The sequence below is a fragment of the Coenobita brevimanus genome, chromosome 51 (assembly GCF_032717465.1).
Source record: "Coenobita brevimanus isolate Jiangsu-jjx chromosome 51, ASM3271746v2, whole genome shotgun sequence".
Lineage (NCBI taxonomy): Eukaryota > Metazoa > Arthropoda > Malacostraca > Decapoda > Coenobitidae > Coenobita > Coenobita brevimanus.
The window spans coordinates 30,203,217-30,221,593 of NC_137004.1; the positions used below are offsets into that span (position 1 = coordinate 30,203,217).

General features: G+C 41.4%; 1 protein-coding gene across 1 annotated transcript in view; it reads right to left on the reverse strand.

The window, feature by feature from the left end:
* Positions 1-16,695, reverse strand: part of Oatp30B (Organic anion transporting polypeptide 30B) — a 158,854-nt gene extending 142,159 nt beyond the window's left edge. Inside the window, exons 1-2 of the mRNA XM_080272710.1 lie at positions 16,669-16,695; positions 13,658-13,977 (exon numbers count right to left, since the gene is read on the reverse strand). Of these exons, the coding sequence (XP_080128836.1) occupies positions 13,658-13,977; positions 16,669-16,695 (347 nt within the window). The remainder of the gene's footprint in view (positions 1-13,657; positions 13,978-16,668) is intronic.
* Positions 16,696-18,377: the final 1,682 nt, after the last annotated feature.

An 18,377-nucleotide genomic window follows, 5' to 3' on the forward strand; every position in this document is an offset into this window, starting at 1 on the left:
AGGATGTGAGAAAAAGGGTACAAGTAAGTGCAGTAGTACGGGATAAATAACAGCATGGACAAGGTGATGGTAGACCTGGACAACAGAAAAGTATGAGGTGGGATGGAAGCAAGTAAAAATTTAAGATCAAGGTGTAAGAGATAAGTGAAAGAAAGGACAAGAGGGTGTAGGAATATTACAGAGGGTGTACTCATTTGTGTGTGGATGAGTTGTAAGCTGATACAAACAGATGATATACATGTAGAAGGAAATCACACCACTCACACAAAATCTCCGTGGACATACTGCCCCCATGGCCCTATGGCCCTAACACTGCACAAGTAGATGGAGATGTGAACAGAGGTGAAGACAAATGGATGGATGGAATTGTGGAAGGATAGAGAAACATCAATGAAGGTATGGAGGGATGGACAGAGATGTACAGTAGGTAGATTGAAGGAAGGATGGAGGTGTGGTTATAGGCATGGATGTCAGTGTAGAGGTGTGGATGGAGGAAATGGTGTAGGACTGGATGAGGTGAGTTTAGCTTAATCCCATTAATTCTATGACTTTTTCTCAATTTCATTCATGATACACTGGACCTTTTTTTCACTTCAGAACAGATTTATTAACTAGAGGGGGTTAGATATACCCTTCACTAAATACACCTATATTATATAGGGGCTCTAATAATAATAATAATAATAATATTAAATAATAATAATAATAATAATGATAATAATAAAGATAACAGCACTAACATTATAAGGTCTAGTCATAAAAAAAAAGTAAAATGAAGTCCACAGATTGAAGCACCTAATGTGTGGTAACTTTAGGACATGACAACCGGCATATGAAGTGGCATAAAAAAAAAAAAAAAAAAAAAAACACACACACACACGGCAGTATTCATGAGCACAACTGGAAAAGATTAAACTAATACTGAGCCCGACTGCAATATTTTGGGGAGAATGACAGGAAACAAAAAATATGTGTACTGTGTTCAAGTAGTGCAAGGATATTACAAGGAGAGAGTGCGGTACCTTTCAGACAGCACAGTGCAGTCGGTGAGTCAAGTGCTTTGCGTAAAGACAACACTCGGATAACTGAAGTGTTGGGTAAGGTGACGGCATGAACAACAGAACGATAGTTATGCAAAGCTGCGATCTATGAATGGAGTACAAACAGTCTTTAGGGGGTAGAAAGACTCACATTTTGTGTGTGTGTGTGTGTGTGTGTCCGACTCTGGATATTGGCATCACAGCGTGCTCCCAAGGCCCAGTAGTCCTACATTCCATACACTTCTACATGTGTGTGTGTGTGTTCTTACCTAATTCTTACCTAATTGTATCTTTACAGGAATGAGTCAAGCTCGTACTGTCCCGTGTCTTAAACCATAATTATCGTACATATCGTTAAATTTGTGAATTGTTTTGGCACACACTATTTCATTCGGTAGTGAATTCCATTGATCAATTGCTCTGTTTGGGAAACTGAATTTCCTTACGTCTTTATCACCTCTCTTCTTATGCAGTTTTTTGCAGTGTCCTCTTGCTGATGCTTCTCCATATGTTAAGTAATCATTTATGTCTATTTTCTCCTTTCCTGATATGCATTTATATAGCATTATCATGTCACCTCTTTTCCTTCTTTCCTGTAGTGTTGGCAGATTCAGTTTATTTAGTCTTTCTTCGTAGCTTAGGTCTCTTAAGCTTGGTATCCATCTTGTAGCGGCCCTTTGAACTTTTTCAATCTTGTCTATATGCTTTTTGAGATGAGGACTCCAGACTACTGATGCATATTCCAGGGTTGGTCTAATGAATGCTGTTATTATCCTTCTTAGCATGTCTTCATTTATGTATGTGAATGCTATTCTCATATTTGCAAGCAGTGTATACATGTTCCGTACCTGTGTGTGTGTGTGTGTGTGTGTGTGTGTGTGTGTGTGTGTGTGTGTGTTCGATCAACTTAACTCATCTTTGTAAAACTGTGCTTGATGGTGATCATAAACAAGAAAAAAGACACTTTTCACGGCTGCGATCACCGAATCCTATCCACCACCCAAGCACATTCTAAAAGGTGTCCTTTGTCCTTGAACACACCCCTCAGGCACACACATGCATACCACGCTCCTCACACACACCCAAAACACACACATGACACACCAGACACACCACCAAAACCCACCAATCCTCAACACAAACCCTATAAATGTGACGCTTATCAAACTCCACAGCTGCAACTTGACAAGATATCTATCTATCTATCTATCTATCTATCTATCTATCTAGAGAGAGAGAGAGAGAGAGCACCGTGGGTGCAGGAGGGGCTTATTTCGGAGTGTAAGCTTAATCCACTCAGGTTTACATCCATAACCCTAACGCTTTACACCCTCTCACCCACACCAACACCTCTCTCTCTCTCTCTCTCTCTCTCTCTCACACACACACACACACACACACACACACACACATATATATATATATATATATATATATATATATATATATATATATATATATATATATATATACATACATATATATATATATATACATATATATATATATATACATATATATATATATATATATATACACACACACACACACACACACACACACACACACACACAACTACCCTCCTCCAACTACTCATACCATCCTCCTCTACTCACACCAGCCACTAACCACACTGCTCTCCTTTCGCACCACCCTCTACCCACACCCTTTGCCTTCACCCTCTTCACCCAGACCATCCTCTACGCATACCTTATCCACCCACACAGCCCTCTACTACCCACACTCTCCCCTCCCTCTTGACCCTAAGAGTGATAATTTTACTGAGCTCATTATCACAGGCTACCTACATAAGGAAGATGTGGATGAAACAGGCGATGATCTAATCCGTAATCCCTCATCTATACCACTTCCCCCAGCTGATGATAATCGTCACTGTCAGCTTGATGCAAATCACCTGATGTTAGCCAAAATAAAATCGTCTGGCGTTAAACAACCGATCCTATACTGTGCCCTTCTGGACGTAGGGGCCAGAGGCTAGGCTATCGTAGTCTAGACCATTTATGGCTAGGAGCGTTTTACACATCTAATAGTGGAACCTCCAGCCGCCACGAGGATTTGAATAACGGCGCGGAAACAATGGTCATCTCCCACTCGAGAGTTCTTCCATCACACTATCAGACATCAAATAAAATGGCCAGGTGTTAGCTTGAATAAACATTTGGTGTCAGTTTGACCGTCTGATCAGCTGACATATCTCCTGACAGGTTTAATAAAATCGTCTGTTGTCAGTCCATAACAGCAAAAGGGGTCTTCCCCCCCCCCACCGCTTAATACACTTTTTCCATCGGCTGAATAAAATAGTTGGGTATCAGTTGGAGTAAAATATCTGAGTGCGAAAAGAAATGAAACCCAAAAATTAACGCAAGCTTTATCCAAAACCTTTATAATCTCGGACATCATTTAAAATCTTATTATGGATTACGAGTGACGATTTCATTTAGCTAGTGAAAGGCTGCTCGGGATAAAGGGGCCAAAATCACAAGGATTTTCAAATCATAATCATTAGCCTCCTCGTCGGCCTCGTTGTCGTCGTAACCTCATTTTCTCCAGCTATAAACGGAATATGATGTGCGGTACGATTCAGAAACAGAAATAAAACTCAACACAACAGTGGAAGAGTTATCACTGAAATGTCCAGCGAAAATAGACTAAACCTCCATTCACTTTCATGCAAGCCTTGGAAATTCGCGTTAGGAAATACTGCGTGCTCTAAGATGCTTGAGGTTGTATTTTTCATACGCAATTCTGAGTTTGTATTTTTGACGGCGAAAAAAGAACAAGATAACATTTTTCGAATTTCTCAAGGTGAGCAAGCTTCCATCTATCTATTTATCCATCTGTCTGTCTGTTGGTCTGTATACAAATTTTCTCCGGTAACCACATCTCTTCCTCTGTATCACTGCATCTATGTACAATTATCTAGCCATGTATTAACGCGCCACATAATGAAATACAATGGTAAGGCAGAAGTGTCAGGGAACTTATAAGCCCAGCATATTACGGATATGATTATCGTTTATCATCACCTTTATTACAATGACGTATTACTTTTTTCTGCTACACTCAGACGATTTTATTCCGCTTACAGAAGATCTCTTAAAGTAAAAGGGTTGATCAAGGCTATATCTATCCCTCCCTGTTCGACGTGTCACTGGTTAAATGAATGAAATAGTCTAGTGTCAGCATGAAGTCATCAGGTAAGTCACCAGACTGTAATTGCTATCCTGGTAAGTCACCAGACTGTAATTGCTATACATTCCGGGCAAAGGTGTAATAAAAGTCCCAGCTTCTGACGGTCAGTTAAAGAACAGCTGTGAGCATCAGATACAGTTAGCTTGCAGGACATGTTACAGATCACCTTCAGCAGCGAGGCAGAGAAGACAAAAGCACTTTACTCTTATCATGGCTCTCACAAGTGTGTCACAAACTAGAGGCTCGCTTACAGCTTGACCTGGTCAACCATCTATTCTAATTCCTTCGACAATATGATGTCTTTTGTGTGTGTGTGTGTGTGTGTGTGTGTGTGTGTGTGTGTGTGTGTGTGTGTGTGTGTGTGTGTGTGTGTGTGTGTGTGTGTGTGTGCGTGCGCGCGCGAGCGAGCGAGCGCGCGCGCTTGGTACGGCACCACCTGACAATTTTATTCAACACCGGGGAGACCTCTCATTGTTAGGAGTTACGAGTTACAACTAATCTGCACAACCTTCTTAACAACGTAATGACATCTTTTATATTACACTCTACTGTCGGACAGTTTTATTCAGCTTCGGAGACAGACAGCTCCTCTTTAGAACGAAATTAATTCTTGCAACCATCTAGCAAGTTTATTCGGCCGAGGACTTTTAAGTTGTGGATATTAAAGATAGCCTTCAGTGACTTCTTCAACACTCGAGTGACCTTTCCTAATCTAATATAATAATCTAAAAGTTGCAAGAACAAAGTAAAAAGGACGTCAGCAGATATATGAGGTAGTGAAGAGCGGGGTAGGGTATAGGATAGCTGAGTGCCCATCACAAGGGTTTTATGTCCTTTTACTGTACGATATGTATGTAAAGGAGTTAGGCGGGAATCGGCGAGACTTGGCCGTTTCATATTCATCTCTCTCTCTCTCTCTCTCTCTCTCTCTCTCTCTCTCTCTCTCTCTCTCTCTCTCTCGTGTATGTTGCCCCCTTCACTCCTACCTCATTTTTTTTTTTATTTCTTCCTTTCTAATACTACTTATTCCGTACTTTGGCAATCTTTACTTCCTCAAAACCCTTCCTTCCTTCCTCCCCTCCTTCCTCCGTCAAACCCTTTCCCTCCAGGTTCATCATTCTTCCGTATCTCCCTCTTTCCTTCCCCTAGTCACTCTTCACTCTCCTTCCCTCCCTCCTCCTCTTATCCTTCTCCTTCGCTCCCTCTCCCTTATCCTTCTCCTTCCCTCCTCCTCCCTGATCCTCCTTCCCCTTCCCCGTCCCTCCCCTCATCTTTCAAGCCTCTACTTCCATTATTCATTTTGCCAGGACACCCATCCCCCTTCCTCCACTTTTATCCTCCACCATCCCTACCCCTTCACCTCCCTCCCTCCCTCCTCCACTCGTATTCATCCCTACCCTCACCCCACCTCCCCATCTCCCTCTCCCTCACTTTTATCTTCCACCTTCTCCCTCCCCTCTCCTCCTCACCACTACTATCTTTCATCTTCCCTACCTCCCTGCTTCTACGCTTAACCTTCCTTCCTTTTAATTCTCATCTTCCATTTTTTCCTTTCCAACAATCTATCATCTTTCCTTTTTGGCTTTCCCAGCAACTATAGTGTTTATCTGACAATCTGACTACGTAATTAAATCCAGTATGTAACACAGGCAAATAATAAAACTAATGATGATGATGATGATGACGAGGATAATAATAATAATAATAATAATAATAATAATAATAATAAACACCAACACCATCACCATCATGCCTTTTTTATTTCCTACCTAACGATGGGGTGGGGAAGGATCCAGAAAGATGTAAAGAGAATCCATGAAGGAGGGAGAATTTTCAACAGCATGTCCACTGAAACTGACTAGACACTCCCTGATAAAATCTGTCTCTGTCTGTCTGTCTCTGTCTGTCTGTCTGTCTGTCTCTCTCTCTCTCTCTCTCTCTCTCTCTCTCTCTCTCACACATACACACACACACACACACACACACACACACACTGTACACTTTAATAACCATCATACGCCCACACTACGCTCACACACACACACACTCCTCTCAAAGAATATGAATGTTAGGATGAAAGGCTGAATACGATTTTACTGTGAGGCATGTTCCTGAAATACACAGATGCAAATGATAAAAGAAAATGGAAATAGAATGATCTGCCCCCCCCCCCTCTCTCTCTCTCTCTCTGTCTCTCTCTCTTTTACGTAATCGACTGTAAGCTTAGACATGAGAGTCTGTTCTCTCAGTTGAGCAGTCCTCCCTAGTGCTGAACATCTTTACATGTCATCTTCATCGGTCTGATGAGGTAAGAACTCTCAAATACCTTTCTATGGATTTCATAAAACACTCAAACAGAAACTGTATTTCATGACATATTCATAACCTTCGCTTAACCCACACAGCTGGCAAATTCATAGGCGATTTCACTAAACAGGCAAATTTCGTTCATGAATATGCAATTATCGCCAAGTTATTCCTCGCCAGCCACCTGCCAAATCACCACACCTGCCTCCTCCACTAACCACCACTACATTACAGGTGCACAGGTGTGGGCCAGATACGATTCAAGGTTAAGTGTTGGAGGTGCACTGGCCATTAGGTTTTTGTCCTTCCCACAAAACTTGCGTCTACCTACCTCTCCTTCATAAGCACATGAAATTATGGCCCTTTGTGGTGGTGGTGGTGGTGGTGGTGGTGGTGGTGGTGGTGGTGGTGATGATGATAATCTATAAACTGGAACACACACACACACACACACACACACACACACAAACCGGGAGTATACAAAGGTACAAAGGTACACAAAGAACGGAGAGAGAGAGAGAGAGAGGGGGGGGGATATCACCTTGAAGTTCCAGAAGAATGCTAAAAAGAGGGGAGGCGAGGGGAGTGGAGGGGAGGGAGAAAGAGTAGCAGTTACATGGGAAAGGAGAGGGGGAAGGATAAGAGGGGAAAGATGAATAGGGAGACAGGGAAAGGGAAGAGTGGGAAAGATGGATAACGAGACAGGGAGAGGGAGGAAAGGGGAAGAGAGACAAAGAGACAAAGTGAAGGATGGGGAAGGGGAGAGGGGAGGGCAGTGAGGTAAGGAGGGATGGGGAAGAAAAGGAATGGAGAGAGGGACTGGAGAAGGAAGGTCCAAAGGAGTGCAAGCTACAAAGGAGAGCAAACATCAACAGACCTGTTGGTCCTTTTGCAGCTGTTTGGTATAGGAAAGGTTATAAGGAACAAAACTATTCTATCAGTTAAAGACAAGGATAACAGAGCAAGATGTCTCCCCCCCCCCACCAAACCCTCCAGCCGAAGTCGGCAGGAAATAGTGAGAAGGACCACCATGCAGCATAGAAAAGCTGCCACGGAAATTTCTTTGGGAAGATGGTAGGGAAATCTAATTCTACAATATCTACCTGGAAAGGAAAGTAACATTTATTCTACATTATCCACCTCAAAAGGAAAGTAACATTAAGTCAACATTTATCAATGTTGTTCCGCAGGTTGTATGATCCAGACTTCGAAAAAATAAAAAAAAAGTTATATACACTACTGAAGTGCATTATTCTGGAGTGAACATACTTAGCTGGGGGTTAGAAGACAGATACTTATCCATGCGATTTTAAAAACTTAGTACTGCATCACAGTTTACTACACTGGAGGACATGGATTAAAAATGATGATGAAGGGGAATATGGGGAGGGGGAGAAGAGAAGTACGGAGATAGGAAGAAGAATTAAAGGATGGATGAAGCGAAAGAAGACGGGGTGAGGAGGGAAAGATGAAGGATGGTGGGGGAGGGAGGAAGGAGGGGAAGGGTGGAGCGGGAGAGAATGGGACAATAAGAGGGAGGAACAGGGAGAGGGATGACAGGGAAGAATGAGAGGAAAATGGGAAGGGAAGAGGAGGGGATGAACAGAGGGCCACTGACAGGAAAGAAGGCGAAGGGAAGAAGTGAGCAAAAGCAGAAGGGAAGAAAGGGAGGAATGGGAAGGCGGAAGAACGATGTAAGGGGAAGGGAATGGAGGAGGACGATGAAAGGAAGAAGAAGTAGAGGAAAAATAGAGAAACGGATGAAAAAGAAAAACAGAAGAATGAAAGAGGTAGAAGGAAATGAGAAGAGGAGAGAGAGAGAGAGAGAGAGAGATGGGCTACACATCTTAAACAAGTCCTCAGTAGCATGTTGTGCCAGCCTTATTCTTCCTGCGGTCTGTGCCGCATACTAATATACCACACACACCACCCTCACTCACACCACCACTGATATACCACTATCTTCACTACACTACCCTTACATCACCACTGATATACCATTATCTTCACTACACTACCCTCACACCACCACTAATATACCACTCTCCTCACATTACTACCACTAACATACCATTATCTTCACACCACCACTACCGATATGCCACTATCATCACACCACCACCAACAATACACCAATATATTCACACCATTACCACTCCCACTGATGTACATAATCACACCACCAATAAAACCACCAATAAAATACCACTAGGATCACACCACCATCACTAATATACCACTATCTTCATACCCCATTGTTAATACACCCATTTCTTGATATCACCACTACACCACCATCTATTACACTACCACCACCACCATCGTATTACATCTACCACACCACTCTGACTCATTTACACCATCAGGCACATCTATACCACACCATCGCCTTCATAAGCAACCACACCATTACCGCTACAACACCACCTCACACCATCACACCTCTTATCACCACACTTCTTCCTAGTCTAGCCTCACTCCATCAATACTACTACCACAATACTACTACTACTTTTTACTATTATTACTAAACCAACAAATCCTCGCACCACTACCAAACTACCACCCTCACTCTAACCTACCATCACACTACCACCACATATCACTGTCATACTGTTACCTTCACACTACCACACTCGCCTACCCCTTACACACCATACCACATACCACCACACCACACCACCACCATTCCACCACACCAAACACCAGCACCACAAACCACACCACACCAGCACTGCTTACACCATACAGCACTGGAGGGCACCAATGACGCCATAAATAACAACTTTGCTTCCATTATGACGACACTCTCCCCGCCACCTCATAACAGTTTTTCCTATCTCCAAATTTAGGGTTATTTATAATTTTATTTAGTGCAGAGGCTTTAATATACTGTGTTCTGTTTTTTCTTTACTCCCTCCACGATGGCTAGTTTCATTTAAGCTTAATAATGGAAACTGGTGGTAAAGAAAAAAAAGGAAACACACACACACACACACACACACACACACACACACACACACACACACACACACACACACACACACACACACACACAGATTCATTTACACTTCTCTCCCATTCCTCATCTTATATCATTCCTTTCTGTCTTATCCCTTTCTTCGTATTTTCCCTCTCATCCCACCACCACTCCCTTTCCTCCCCTGTGTTCCCCCCCCCTCCTCCCTCCTCCATCTTTCACGGCCCAACTTTCAACCTCATCCTCTTTAAATCATAACCCCATAAATCTTTCTCTTCCCTTCCCCTCACCATAATTTCTTTCTTTCTAACCTTATTCTTTCTCTGTCTCCCCTCACTCTATCTCCCTCATTCTCTCTCTCTCTCTCTCCATCCCTTACGTTCACTCCTCTCTCTTCTCCCTCAACTCTCTCTCTCTCTCTCTCTCTCTCTCTCTCCACCAATCCCTTCAGCTCTTACCCCCACACACCTTTCTCCTCCTCATCCATCTTCTCGGACTAACAAGACCCCACTACCTCCCCCCCTCCACACTGCCTGATATACTGTCAGCCACTACGCGAGCCGGATTTATAGCGCGATCTCTCGGGTTAGGTACGGGTTGCGCAATCGATGACGCTATTTTCAACCTTCTGTCAATGCGAAAGACGACCTTACTGTCTTGTTTATATTTATTTTCTTAACTGTGTGTCATATCTACCATTTAAGTATGTCTGTATATCCTTTCTTAATCAAGTTGTTTATGCATGTTTTATATTCATTCTCTATCTATCTCATTGTATTCCTGTTCCATATCTCTACTTTATCTATCTGTACCTTATGTCTTTCTATCTATCTCCATCCCATCTGTTTTATATCAACTTCATATCTGCCGTTTTAATCTGTCTGCTTCTTATCTTTTTATCTGTATTTTATCTAATGTATTTTTTTAATCTTTATTTACCTATCTCACGCCCATTTAATCTACCTATTTTATGCATGGTATATCTTTGTATCTATCTACTTCATACCCATCTTTTTATTTATGTACTTTATATCTATCTATGCATCTACCTTGTTCATAGTTATCTTTCAACATGCTTATATATGTCTTTGTATGTTTTATATATTTATCTCTCTGCAGTATATCTATGCATTTTTGTTTCCAATCTACCTCCTTCACGTATATCTGTCTCTCCTTGAAATCTGTTATCCACGAGTACCTATTTCATATCCATCTACCATCTGTCTGTTTTATTTATCTATTACGTTTTTCTGCGTCTCCCTGCATTTGGCTCATCAGATCTATAAAAGCAGCTATTTTGCATCAATGTCTTCTTATATAGGCTGTCTTCCTATCTATCTAGCTATCTGTCTGTCTATATATCTACCTATCTACTTCCTGTATCTACCTTCATCTGTTTATGCTTGCATACTTCTACATATCTATTTCCGCGCCCACCTACCTATCCTATTTATTTCTTTACTTCAGTGCTTACCTTTGTCTTGCATGTCATTCTATCTCCTTTAAAAATCTCCGAACTCTCTAGACATTCATGTATTTTTATGTCTTTGTAATTAACAGTAACGCTATTCAGTTACACTATAAATGTACCTACAGTATAATATTTACGCATTTATTCTAGTTTATCTGTTTTGTGCATGAGTGTAGTTACACGTACATAATTTTTCTACCCCATAAGAACGTAAGAATATATGAAGAGAAGATAACTGTCGAAAACCACCAGACCTTCACAGCTCAAATCCAGAATAAGACAAGGATAACAAAGAAAGTTTTCTCTCTCTCTCTCTCTCTCTCATCCACGCATAGTATGGCAAGAACAAGTGAGAAGGAACATTAGGTCACCCGTATATCACCTCTTTTCCTTCCATGTCGCCCCGCTATCTATTCCTTTTTACTTGTCAGTCTGTCAGTATGTGTATAAGCAAGGTACAAGGAAAGGTAAACTCAAAGGTGTATGTTTGGACAGGTGTGTGTGTGTGTGTGTGTGTGTGTGTGTGTGTGTGTGTGTGTGTGTGTGTGTGTGTGTGTGTGTGTGTAAGAGAAAGAGAGAGAGAGAGAGAGAGAGAGAGAGAGAGACTTTGTAGGTCAGTAGGTCAGGTGAAAAGGCCAAGAGCGGGTGTAAACAATAAGGGAGAGGCCAGGCCAAGTCATATTTTTAACACAAGCGACAGGCGGTACTAAAATTCTCGCACAGTTCCGGTCAACGGTAGCTTTACAAAGCTTGCAAATCGTATCTGACAGATCGATAATCAAATGGACTGGATTCCCGCTTTATACCGGGGCTGGGAAGACTTATACCTGTTTCGGACTATGTAGCATATGTCAAAAGTTCGCTTTTATTAACTCAGAACAGTGTCAACACTTAATAACTTATTCAACTTAACAACCTGTGTTACAAAGGTTCCATTCTCTTCATTAGTTCGGATCCCCAAAGGGGAAAAAGACGTTACTGACCTAATATATATATATATATATATATATATATATATATATATATATATATATATATATATATATATATATATAATATATATATATATATATATATATCCGATGAGGGTTTGTCGAGAGGTCATGATAAGGTTAATTACGTAGTGGAGGTTGTACCCTAATAAAAATAATCACAGAGGTCATGCTAGGTAGAAAATATCAAAATTCATCATGGACTGATCTATATATACAATATCCATAAAATACATAAATAAAAAATAATAAATAATTAAAAAAACACATTATATATATATATGGTATACAGTAAGTTTCTATTCAATGTTGCTTTTTTTTTTGCGCTGCTTTGCGCTCACCATAAACTGCAAGAGGACTGCTGTTAAAGTTCCACTGTTACCACTGTTGTTGTTATGACCCCACGTTTATCTGTATGTGATTCCTGTGAACTGCAGGTAACTGGTCACGCCAGCCGGGCAGTCTAAGAGAACTTTTATTGGGGCTATATTCAAAGATTGTCTATGTTGTGAAAACGAAGTGTATGACTTATATGTTGGTGCTGAAGCAGGGAAGGGTGCTGGCCGCAATGTAGTCTGGTTTAGTGCATTCGTGCCTCTATGGGAAGGGCAATTTCAATAAGATGAATATTTGGAGGGAGTTCATGAATGATTGTGTCTGGCTGTGAATTTTGGAGAGTTGTCATGGTTGTGTGTTTTTGTATATTTTTGTGAAATGTAGTGCTGGGTGGAGAAGGGCGGATGTTATTGAGGTATTCTGTGCAGTGTTGGAAAGATTTTTCCTTTTGTGGTGGTGGGTGGTGCAGCAAAGTTGCATGGGTGCGGTGGATTTTGTGCTGAAGTCATAAACTGTATATTTCTGTACGTTCATGGGGTCCTTGATTGGGATTTCTATTATTCTTGGTGCAAATGATCTTGATTTGTGATCTCTGTACACTGCATCCTGTTATTGTTCCTAAATCACCTACAAAGCTGATTTACCAATGTCCCCATTTTACAGTGGTGGTTGAAAAAAGGTGTAACCCTTTGGAACAAATCCCTACTGATAACGATGACTTATTATACAGTTAGTATTTTCAAATCTGTACTGAGCCATGCACCAGCTCAGCCGTGGAATCAACAGCAAAAGTGGTGGCTGTGATATTTTGGGACACATCCCTGACATGTAACAAGGGATTATATTTGTTATATATGCCGGATGAAATGTTTGAATAGTTGGTTTCCTCTTGATGTTGGTGTTTTCGTTCTCTTACCAACACTCAAGGTCATGCCAACTGGCCTCAGAACTTATTAATCATGTATCTAACTGTACCTGGTCCTGGCAACTAGAAAGACAACTTTTTCTGATTTTATATTAGGGCATTTAGAATTATTTTATACCCCCAAAGTGCATCAAGACGGGCAAGGAACCACAACATGATGGGCTAGGAAATTCTATGCACCAAAACAACCATCCCAGTAAAGGCAAATCTTCGACTGTTTTGAGTGCCGTTTCAGCAAGGGACCCTCTAACCTGTTACAAAAGCACTGGTATGAAAGAAAAAGAAAACTTATCTTGAATTTAGGCAACCAGGCAAATTTTGGCACATTTCATGCATCTTAATATGGCATATGTTGGTGCTCTAATTTACCAGTTTTTTCTCATTTGTACTCACCCATGCACCAGCTCAGCCGTGGAATCAACAGTGGAGGTGGTGGCTGTGGAGGCATCCATAAGAGAAAGATCCCCGCCGAGTCCCGCCTCCTCCTCCAAGCCGCGCCCCCCCACGCCGCCGCCGCCCCTCCCCACCCCGCTTAGGCTATGGTTGCTGCTACTGGATGCGGTGCTGTTGTTGCGGGTCACGTGCTTGGCTTTACCAGTGCTGCATGTGCTGTTGTTCCGCCCTACACGCACACCTCCTCCTGCTGACTGCTGTTGCTGTTGGTGTGGCTGGTGACTGTACAGGCCGGAACGGTGATAAGCGTCACCCGTGTCCTGTGGGTTAGGCCAGGCGAGCTTAGGTAACGCTATGTTTCGTTGAGTGGTCGGGTTAGGCTAGGGTAGGCTTTCTTTTTTTTTTATATATATGCTTTGTTTGGTTTGGTTAGTTAATTTTTTTGTTTGGTTTGGTGTGTTAAGGTTAGGTTATGTTAGGTTGGGTTAGGTTGAGTCAGGGTACGTTAGGTTGGGTTAAGTTCGGACGGGTTACATTAGGTTAGGCTGGGTGATTACAGCAGGTCAGGTAGGAAAAGCAAGATCAGGTTTGGTTACATTAGGTTCGGCTTACTTTGGGTATGTCATGTGTGGTTACGTCTGGTTTAGTTTGGTTTATAGCCTGGTTAGGTTAGTTTCAGGTACAGGTTCAACAATATACCAAATCATCATTCAGCATACTAAGGAATAAATCCATTAAAATGACGTGAAGGCTACGTCACGTTAGGGTAAGCAATGTTGGATGAAGACTGTTGTGGTTTGGTAAGGCTGTATTAGGTAAGGAACGGCGTCTGTTAGGTTAAGTTCACAAAGGTATAACCAGGTTAGGTTAGCCTGAGTGGGGCGGTATGGTAAGGTTGGATTAGAGTGCATGGCGTGTGTTTGGTTAACTTCACAGTGGTGTGGTCAGAATTAAGGTCAGGTTAGTTTTGAGTGATCTGGCTGTACTGAGTCAGGTTATGAGTAATGAGGATACGTTAGGGCAGGCCGAGTGATGTTTTAGGTCAGCTTAGATACGTTCATATTGGGTTCCGTTATCTGGTTTAGGTGACAACATACTGTACCTACATAGGTCTCACACACATTAATATACATAATATACACTGTAACACTGGCAAAAAAAAAAAAAAGTGACAATGAGGTGTTCAAATGAAAATGAACTGAATATGGAGTACCAGGGGGTTATTTGGGAGAGTTGGTGGTCATGTAGATAGCAGAATGGGCTGGAGACTTCGAGGTCGTGGGATCGAATCAAACTGTTGCAGAGAACCGTCTGAGGGACTGAATATCTTTAGTACGACTCTCACTGCACTTCTGTGACTCTTGACATAGAGTATATACCAGTTATACCATTACACCAGTTCTAAACATGGTATCCCTATATCACAACAAGGATGGTGATCATTAATGTTCTATTATTATTATTATTATTATTATTATTATTGTTGTTGTCTTTTTTACTTACCACATTCTAGGACTGGAATCTTGGCCAAGAAGTCCATCTATAACATAACAAGCAAGAGGTGATTCCGTAAGCCTTCATACGTCACTCTGGCACTTAAGCCGTATACTACCGACCATGTCTGTTGTGATACATCAGGGTACCACATGGATGGAACACATTCAGATCTGATGTACACTTTCATTTCAGATGTATCACATTCAGATCTGATGTATCACATTCAGATTTGATGTTATGTTGGTGGGGGTATTCTGATGACGTAATGGTGCAGCCATATGGAAGAGCAACGAACGTGGTTTAATTCAAAACCACACACTTTTCTCTGCAACAAAGTACTCCGCCTCCAGGTCCTCTTAGTGTGAGGTAAATGGGCGACTCTATCTTGGGAAGGGGCGTCATGTATATGTCTTGTGTCGAATGAATTTTAAAATTAAGTGTAAGTATGCGAGATGAAGGGGACAACTGAAAAAACAAGTATTAATAACAATGTTAGAAGGTGATACAAAGTTATTATTACTGATTATGAGGTAAACAGGACATGTGATGATCATGTGAGATGATAAGGTGAATTTCTGACGATAACGCGAATGTGACATGCCATAATCAAATGAAGTGAGAGATGGTAATGAGGCGATAATGTGGTTGATGGGGAGAATATGAGAGATGATGATCAGGTGAAAATGACTGTAAGTGATGATAACCCTTCTGTTGCTAATTAACTACTTTACATTTTATTCCAAAACTGTAAAAGGTATCAAGAGTTAACACATGTGTTGACCAAGAATCAAGACCTTCATATTACATTCCAGCTTATAGCGACCTTTACTCATCTCATTCGTTATGAACTCACCGCAGCCACTGGGTTAAGGTGACATAATACTAAAATCAAGTAAATTTCCAGAAAAGATGGAAAGTGTATTTACCTGGTATTTCCCTACCTCTAGTGCAGTCTGTTTCAGACAAAATTATGCCACTACAGCAATACTTGAAAAAAGTTGGCCCTTTAATACAAAAAAAATAATAATAAAATTTGGGATGAAAATAATGAATCTTAAGGGGCTGCAGGATGAGTCACTGCAAAGGAGTTGCTGTTATAATAGTCTTACTGTAGTCTGGCAACTGACTGGCCGATCGCAGTTTGGATTTCTTCAAATTAGGTTAATTACCTGATACAATACTTAGCTCTTCAGGATGGAACTTATTCTGGGTAGACTGTGTCATCAAAAATTATACTGCAATCTTTGGGAAGCTGTTAATCAATGTCCCACTATTATCAGTGTGTACTATCATAACCAAATTTAATATGTTTATCTGAATGATTTGTTCGAGCTTGTAACTGAAATGAGACAAAGCAAATCATTACGAACTATTATCAAATAACACTTTAGTCACAAAAAAATCTTATATCTCCGAATGTTAAGGCGATATCACAGATGATGGTGTGACAATGGCAGGTGATAATGTGAGAGGTGACGTAACAGGTGAACAAGACAGGTGTGAGCACAACTTACCGAGCCTGAGGTCCAATTAGCTGCCATGGTGATCGGTGTGGGCGGGCGGTGAGGGTGAGGTAGAGGGTGGGGGGTGGGGGGTGGGGTGAGAGGGTGGGGTGGTGGTGGTAGGGTGTCAGGGTGGGGGTGAGGGTACTGTGCTCACGTCTACCCTCCTGCCATCACTGCAAAAGAAGAAAAGATGGTATTGGTTGCTTGAACTGTATATGATTGGTAACACATCATAATCAGTGAACATTATCAAAGTATGTATATATGTATGTAAGTGCGAACGTATGTATGTATGTTTGTATGTATTTTTCATGTACGGTATCGGTATATCATAACAAGAGACGAAAAACAGTAAATAGTCCGATACAGTATTTCATTATAAACAATTCATCAAAAGAAACAGTGCAGTATCAGGAACAGCAAATAATAACTCTAATTAATACACAAGACAATATTATTAATACAATCACTCAATTAACAACGGCAAATAACTAAGACAATCAGTGTAGCGCATATTTCACGCTGCTAAGTAATTCACACAGTGCGTTTTTGCCCCCCTAACCACACACACAACCATTATTTCCTCAAAGCATGACTGTCTTCGTAGTCTGTCGTACTTTCACCAAAAATTTATCATTTCATCCTTAGTTAGCAAGAACTTCTACACACAATAGTATCATGGTCCTTAATTCTGTTATTTTTTTCTTTCTTTCTCTACAAGCAGAAAGACGTAAACAAGACTCTCTCTCTCTCTCTCTCTCTCTCTCTCTCTCTCGCACACTAAAATACAGACAGCGCCACAAACAAACTCCCACTCACTCACTCTGCCAGACAAGGTTAGTCCCACAGCGTGCCACAAATAGGACATCCATCCTCTAGGGTGGAATGACCCCGCCAGACCACACTCCCACACCCACCGAATGAAGATGGCTGGCCAGGTGAAGTGGTAGGGACAAGTGGGGGAAAAGTGGCACAGGTGGAAGACGCTGGGGGGGAAAGGTGTGTATGAGATAGAGATGGGGTGGAAATCAAATGAGGATGGGTAATGAGATTGAGTGGCAGGGAGAGATGAGAAAAAAAGGGTAGATGTCAAATAGGGAGGTGGAACAGCTTGGAGACGGAAGGAGAGGTGTATAAGAGGCAGAGAGAGAGAAAGATGGAAGAGGAAAGGAAAAAGAGACGTTGAAGAGACAGGAAAGGATGCCAAATTAAAATATGTAACAAAGTGGAAAGGCAAAGAGAGAAAGAAAAAAGAAGGAAGTTGATGAGGAAGGGAGTAGCTTCGTTCAGAATTACATACAAATCATCTAACGATAGCAAGAATGAAAGACGTCCTGGAGATGACGGATATTTCAGAACTGCTAATGACTCCAATTACAGGGGTCTGTTCTAAGCTATGTACAATTATCTGACGACAGAAGAAACAGCAACGTAAAATCACCAGATATACCGATTCTAAAACATAAGAAGCATCACTTGGACCTAATTTCAACGATCCTATAGGTAACGATAATCTTCCTCCTGGCTGTTCAGTTTAACTCAGTCATGGTTCTATATGGATCTTGAACTCGGTGCAGTAGGTTCCGTCACTGTATCGCTATCATCGTTATTGTAATCATCATCCTGACTCTACAATACCTGCCACTAACTCACACGTTACAGCTCAGCATTAAGATGGAGAGAAGACAATTTCTGGCCAAATTAGAGTGGACAGATGG